Raw genomic sequence first — 7,650 nt, 5'->3', positions numbered from 1 at the left:
TGAAGCGGGTTCTCATATATATTTATTTATTTCGTTAATTTTTTAAGTCATTTTCTTTCCTTTTTTCTCTTCTGTGAGATAGAATAAATCCAATACAATATATCATATGCATATAATATAATTTTCCTAATTTGTTCTTTTAATGTCACTGGTGAAATTTACAGACAGATGATGAATAATAACTGAAAAAAAAAACAAATTAGGACTGTCAATTAAAATTTGTAATCACAATTTATCACAAATTAAATGCATATTTTGTATCTGTTCAAAATGTACCTTAAAGGGAGATTGGTCAAATATGGGAGTGGACAAATATGCTTGCTTTATGCAAATGTATGTATATATATCTATTTATTACTGGAAATCAATTAACAACACAAAACAAGGACAAGTATTGTCCAGAAACCCTCACAGGTACTGCATTTAGCATAACAATACGCCACTTAATGTGATTATCATAAAGTGGGCATGTCTGTAAAGGGGAGACTCGTGGGTACCCATAGAACCCATTTTCATTCACACATCTTGAGGTCAGAGGTCAAGGGACCCCTTTGAAAATGACCATGCCAGTTTTTCCTCACCAGAATGTTGCTTAAGTTTGGAGCGTTGTTTAGCCTCCTTCGCAACAAGCTAGTATGACATGGTTGATACCAATGGATTGCCTTAAGTTTTCTAGTTTCATATGATGCCAGTATCTTCACTCTAGCTTTAAGAGCCCGCTACAACTGAAAAATTGCAAGTTGCGTTAATGCATTAAAGAAATTAGTGTTGTTAAAACAAATTTGCATTAATGTGTTATCGCGTTACCTTTGACAGCCCTAATATTTATTTGCTTTGTTAAGTTTTTCATTTCATTTTCTGTCTTTTATCTTTTCTTCTCTTCTGTGAAATAGAATAATTCCAATACAATATATCGTATGCATTTGATAGAATTTGTCTAATTTATGCTCTTAATAGCACCGATGAAATTTACAGATGATTATATAATGAATGAATAAAATAATGATTTAATCAGCATGAATATGATGTGAATCGCATGCTATGGCCATCGCAGTGACCATTTCAACCTAACTGAACACCTATGGAAGATTTGAGTGCTACGCCACCATCATAAAAACACCAAATGAAAGAATATCTTTCAGAAGAATAGTGTTTATCCCTTCTATTGCAGCACAGAGACTTGGAGAATCTGAACCATGGAGCTTTGAAGCCGTTTGCTGGTGGTGGTCCAACACTGCACTAAGTAACTGTTTGTGTTATATTGTTTGTATGTTGCCTAGGTACCGACTTTGTGATGAGAAATTACTACATTTTAAATGGTAAAACATGAATTTGAATGAAATCAAAACAGAAATTTTAATCAAGAATACAGAACCATCAGTTAATACAAATACTTGGCAGATGATATTACACCAATTTGCTTTCTATTATCTTCTCTAATAAATGTATAGATCTTGAAGCCCTCTCTACTGTCCTTTCTTTCACCTTTGTAGAAAATTTCCCTGACAGCTACAGAGCAGTACGAGGCAAGAAACATGTTTTTCAGTGGTCCAGATGCAACAATGTAAAGACCTGTGTCCAGGTATCTTCTGTTTTGTAACTGGAAAAATCAATTCAGTGTTGGCAGGGTCAGGGCCAAATCCTACACAAACATCCAGTAAAAAAACATCCACAGTTCAATCCAGTGTAATCTAAGCGTCATCAGGTTTGTCTAACGGTGGTCCACACGGTTGAAGCATCTTCTCCATCAGGTTGAAGCGGACACGCGCTTTGCTCTCGTTCTCAGAGACGGAGAAGTAGTTGAGCAGGTCAAAATGTCCCATGTAGGAGCAGTAAGAGTCTCTGTGCTGGTTGACCAGCCATTCCCACTTGCTGGTGTCGGCGTGTCCTGTACCGATGTACTTGGACTGAAGATGCTCCAGTTGACTGTGGATGTTGTATCTGTCGGTCATTCTCGCTGAGATGAGAGTCCCAGAGGCTCTAGAAAAAGATGTCAGATGTAATATAAGTAAATAAGTTCATGCAGAGGCAAATAGATTGAATGTTGTAGTATTACTAGGGATGTCACGAGAACCGATACATCGGTACCAACTCGGTACCAAAATTCGAAATATGTGACGGTACTCGTTTTCTTCGGTACCGAACGATGCCTGTAATGGTCATTTGGTACCGGAGCAGAGGTACTGGAGATGCGATTCTTCCGGATCTAATGGGGGCAGTATACGCTTACAAGTGTTCTCATCTGCCGTGAAATGAAGGAAGACGAAGAAAGCAGTGACAACATGGAAAAAAACAACAACACAAGACTTGAAAGATGGCAGATGGCAGCTGCCGCAGCGCTACCTCCGCCTCAACTCGTTGAGAAAACAAAAAGCAAGAGTCGGGTATGGAAGTACTTTGCGTTTGAGGCGGATTTACAAGGATAATAGATTCGCAAAAATCAGTATGCGGTGCAGTAACGGTGCCGTCCTACTTTTCTTTCCGGAGGAGGAAATACTTCCAATTTAGCAAAGCACCTCAAAGACAGGCATCCAGACAATATTGTTTGTTTTTAATACTTGAAGGCTACAAGCCACTGTTCTGTTTTGCAATGTTAATAGACGTTTCTTTTTATTTATTACTTAAGGCTACATGCCTGTTTTTTTATAATGTTAAAATGTTTTAATAAAAGGAGTGCGTGTTGAATTACATGGGATTTATTGTTTTTTTTACCGTGGTATTGAGAATCGTGTAAATTCACTGGTATTGGTATCGACTACTAGATTTCTGGTACCGTGACATCCCTAATATAATAATACGACTTTTTCTCTCGTAATGTTACGACTTTTTTCTCGTAATATGACTTATAAGTCTTACTGTATTGTAATTCTATTTAGTTAAAAAACAAACAGCTAACATTACTTATCTGGCTTAGTCATTGTTAATTAACGACTTTCTCTGTGCTTGAGCCAATTATGTGCTCAATATAATCCCAAAATTCAAGTCAATAGCCCCCTCGCTTTAAGGCATATCCGGTAAGCGATTATAAAACTATAAAGCTAATTACTAACGTTACTAAGCGACAACTAATGTCAGTGTATAACTGCTACGTCAGTATAAAAACAAGTAGCCTACTTTCTCTGTGCTTGAGCCAGTTATTTGCTTACGGAGCCCCCCTAGATCCCTAGGAGAACATTTTTATTATCTCGTTCCCTCGAGTTAGTAACTTGTTCCCTCGCGCTAGGCGTCGCGTCCCCTCGAGTTATGGTACGTGTCCACAGGGTTGTTTTCTATCGCGAGGGGACGCGACGCTTCCCAACATTGGACGCTTGGTGTGCTGTCCTGAAACAAGGCACTCGGCTCCTGATTGGACGAACGCTTTCCCGCCGTTGGCTGCTGCTCCCAGCTTTCAAACCGGAACCAGTATGGAGGCTCGTTTGGAAACTTTCTTCTTATTTCGCGTAAATAGTTCACTGAAATGTGTTTCTGAAAACATTTGAGGCGAGAAATAACCCATGCAGTTGCTGAATCTGTCTTTATTTTGGATCGACAACGTTTATTTTAAAAGATTATCGGGAGTTTCGAGAGGCGGCGAGTCGCGTCGGACGCCCGTGATTTGCATAAAGTAGCCAGGACCTCAACTTTATGCAAATAAGGAGCGGGCGTCTTGACGCCTAGTCTCTCGAATTGCGACGCCACGCTGCCAGAATGCATTGCGCGGCTGCTTGCATAGACAATGAATGGGGAGCGTGGAAAGCACGGAGCCTGTGGACACGTACCGTTAGACGTCGCGTTCCCTCGAGTTAGGCGTCGCGTTCCCTCGAGGAAGGCGTCGCGTTACCTCGAGTTATGCGTCGCGTTCCCTCGAGGAAGGCGTCGCGTTCCCTCGAGTTACTTCATAGAGCACTGCTTCCAATCATTCCTGACAGATCACGCATTGCTGATGTACGAAGCCCCCCTAGATGATGTACTTCGATAAGGTGGGAAAGATATTGACAGATTCAAACTTCCTGGATCAACAACTCATCACGTCTCACCGCCGGCTGCGCATAGAGACCAACGTTATGTGTTATGTGTTGATTAAAATGAGGTTGTAGCTCATCGTCTACTGTGTTGCTCTCACTGAACTCCTTACTTTTCCTATTTTACCCATAAAGACTGAATACGTTGCACTAGGCTATACCGTAAACACAAAATAATGGAAACTAATCGAGGCTCACAAGATCCTCTGGGCACTGTCGCTTTTGAAATAAAGACAATATACCATCTCTTGATCAAGGAAGTCTGAATCTGTCAATATCTTTCCAGCTTTACTGAAGTACATCATCCAGGGGGGCTCCGTACTTGCTCCCTATAACCGTGTGATAACAGTAAACAGCTCCCTCACTGTGATCTGGTTCCTGCCGCTCTCACAAAGCAGCAGTTAGCATGCTAACGGTGCTAACGTTGTTTTCAATGGATCCTCTGGCTAACAGGAACGTGAGGTTAGCTTAGCTGGTGTTAGCCCGATACAAGTCTCCTCGAACTGATCTTTAAGATACATATATGGTTGTTAGAGACTATAAGGGTTTAAACATGTGAAGTATACTTACTGGATGAAGTGTGGAGAGCGTTAAGAGTGAAGACAGGAGGAGGTTTAGAGGAGTAGAGACGTTAACGTGTAAGTGTTTCGGTCTCTTCGTACTTCCTCCGTCGAGATGTGATGAAACGATGACTTCCGGTGCGTCCTCCTGTGAAATGAACCGGGGAGCAACAAAAGGCTGTAAAGCTTTTTGTTCCTCTTCTGGCCAATTAATAATGGTGGGAGAACCAAGAAGAAAAAAAGCTAACCTAAAAATAAGAGATTTTGAAGGATCTTTTTTTGTCTGTTTCCCCCCCACACACGCACATATAAGTACAAACGTTTTGTTTTGGTCTTCTACCTTTATACAGGCTGCAAACAGCTTTTATGAGCAGTATCTGTTGCCATTGTTGGTCCACTATCTTAAAGTACTAAGCTATTTTGTTACTGTTTTTGCTATCAGTTTCCCAGCCAACATTTGTATGTGGGGCCCATGTGGGCAGTAAATGGGCTGAAAAATGGGCCCTATATGGGATTGTCCGTGGGATCCATAATGCCAATTGCCCTTGTAGGTTTCATGCAGGAGTACACTGGGTGTTTTATGGGCCCAATCTGGGCAACATAACCCAAACCCATCCCAGCCCCAGGTTTAAGTTCTATGTGGGAACTACATGGGGATTACATGGCCTGAAATATGGGTTGTAGGTGGGTTTGCCCACAGTTTCCATGTTGGCCCTATGCACTAATTTCCCAGTAGTGACCCAACTAGGACCCACACGGGAAGCCCACATGGATAAGATGCCCATTTTGGGCCCATACCCACTTGGTACCCAGGTACCCCCAGCATAACCCATGTGAGGTCCATAACCATGTTGGCTGGGTTAGTGCTGACCAAGCTATTAATAATAGCTGTCAGAGGCTGATGTGTTAAGGTAGCCCCATTTGTGACCTTAACAGTACTTTACTCCATGATTTAGTCATGTAGTAGTGCCTATGCAAAACTTACTCTGTTGGTCTGTTTTAGAGCTGCACGATTCTTTTGTAAGAATTTAGATCACGATTTATTTTTTCTTCTGTAACCAAAATTACATTTCTCATCTATTAAGATTAGATTTTTCAGACCATATTTGACTGTTGTTCTGCCTGGAATACTACTGCCTGAATTTCATTTAATTTTAAAGCATTGTATGACTGCTGCAAACATTACATTTTATTTGAAATTCAATTTTTAAAATAATTTTAAGACAAATTGCTGTGGACAAAATGGACATCTGCAGTTACCAATCAAAATAGTCTATGCTTATCTGTTGACAACCGGGGACATCAGGTTTTACTCACTCATGAAAAAAGTTAATGAGTTTTTATCTCAGTGGTGCTTCACTAAAGCGTTCTGTTTTGTTGTTTAGGGGGATGTGCTTTAACCCTGTGTTTCTATGAGACCTTTTTAGATTTCCCTACTTAACCCTCATCTGACCAACATCCGACCAACCTATTTAACATACAAGGTCTACTGACTGGAAAGAATAATCTACTGTAAGAAACAACCATCATAGCAAAATGTCAACCTATTTCTTCTAAAAACATTATTTGTTTTGTAATAAATGTCATCTGAAGGAAAAAACAACACTACCCCATAGGTAGTGTGTGACACTTTAAATTAGGACCCATTGCAAACATTTTATATATCTATTATATTCTATCTTATTAAACTGCATATGCTGGAAATGGGTTTTGACTGGGGTCACCCTGGATCCCAAAACATTGGTCTTTTTAAAAAGTACTAATTAAAACATAAACAGAAAACAATGATATGATGTCATTGGGAACCAATTGATTGACAAAGTCATGAAAAATTGCAATTATAAAGTATATGTGCCAAACTCAGCTGCCAGGGTTCTCACCCGCACCAAGCCCTGGCAGCACATCACCCCCACCCTCATCCACCTCCACTGGCTCCCGGTCAAGTCCCGCATCACCTACAAAATCCTCCTCCTCACCTACAAATCCCTCAATGCCCTGGCTCCTCAGTATTTATCTGACCTCCTCCAGCCTTACACACAGCCCCTGGAACTCTCTTCCCGTAGAGCTCCGCAACGCACCATCTCTGGACACCTTCAAAAGACTCCTCAAAAACCACCTCTTCACCAAGGCCTATGGCCCCTAGCTACTATTTTTGTTACATTTGTTGTGTTTATTTATGTCTATGTTAAAGCGTCCTTGGGTTTCATGAAAGGCGCTATATAAATCCAAGTTATTATATTATTATTATTATAATATAAAGCACTCTACTCGACCCCGTGGGTTGCTGTTCTCTACCGACTGGGTTCTCTCTCTCTCTCTCTCTCTCTCTCTCTCTCTCTCTCTCTCTCTCTCTCTCTCTCTCTCTCTCTCTCTCTCTCTCTCTCTCTCTGTGTGTGTCTCTCTCCATGAAAAGAAATGTAGGCCACTTCATAAATCAACACCTGGACCTGTACGCTCTGCCATTTCTCCCCACTGAGAGTCACTCAGCGCTGACCGTCAACCTTTTTTCCAAACTTATCCAGACCTGGAAATGACAAATTCCGTACATATTTTTTTCTTTATATACATATATATATATATATATATACATATATACTTTTCTTTCCTAATGAACTTGTACTATATTATAATATTTCTATTTGTGCTTTAGTTTTGGGTAGAGTTGTTTTTGTTGTTCATCTTTCTTACAGAGAACTTCTAGAGTGCGTTCATCCCTAAAGCTCTATAATGAAATTTTTTTATCAAGGTTATCTGATATGCTATATGAGATATATCTAATATATATTTTTTTATAGCCAAAGCTCATTTCCAACTCCAGTCCCTTGATGGGAGCACTTTGGATCATTATCTCACTCTTGCACAGGCTCTTTTCTTTTGCAATTTCAGGTTTTTTATTAGTAGTATGTTGCTTGTTGAGCTGAGTCAACTCCCATTTCTTGTTGTTTCTCATTAGAAACAGCAGCGGGAGGAAGCAGAGTGCAATAGTCATAGCAATAGTTAGTGGTAGTGCTGTCCTCAGCAGATAACATCCACTGGGTCAGACTACCTTAACAACACAGATATGGTACATAAACCCCTCATACATAAAA

At 40.3% G+C, this 7,650-nt stretch overlaps 1 protein-coding gene across 1 annotated transcript; it reads right to left on the bottom strand.

Moving 5' to 3' along the window:
* Positions 1–1,331: 1,331 nt before the first annotated feature.
* sf3b5 (splicing factor 3b, subunit 5) lies at positions 1,332–4,728 on the bottom strand. Its single transcript, XM_074646197.1, has 2 exons — positions 4,572–4,728; positions 1,332–1,980 (listed from the first exon to the last, which is right to left on the bottom strand). Exon 2 carries the CDS (start codon positions 1,950–1,952, stop codon positions 1,692–1,694), a length of 261 nt encoding a protein of 86 aa, XP_074502298.1. The 5' UTR covers positions 1,953–1,980; positions 4,572–4,728; the 3' UTR covers positions 1,332–1,691.
* Between the last annotated feature and the right edge of the window lie 2,922 nt (positions 4,729–7,650).

Source organism: Sebastes fasciatus, chromosome 9, assembly GCF_043250625.1.
Source record: "Sebastes fasciatus isolate fSebFas1 chromosome 9, fSebFas1.pri, whole genome shotgun sequence".
Classification (NCBI taxonomy): domain Eukaryota; kingdom Metazoa; phylum Chordata; class Actinopteri; order Perciformes; family Sebastidae; genus Sebastes; species Sebastes fasciatus.
The sequence above is the reverse complement of the archived record's forward strand: the minus strand, read 5'-3'. Positions and strand labels throughout refer to the sequence as shown.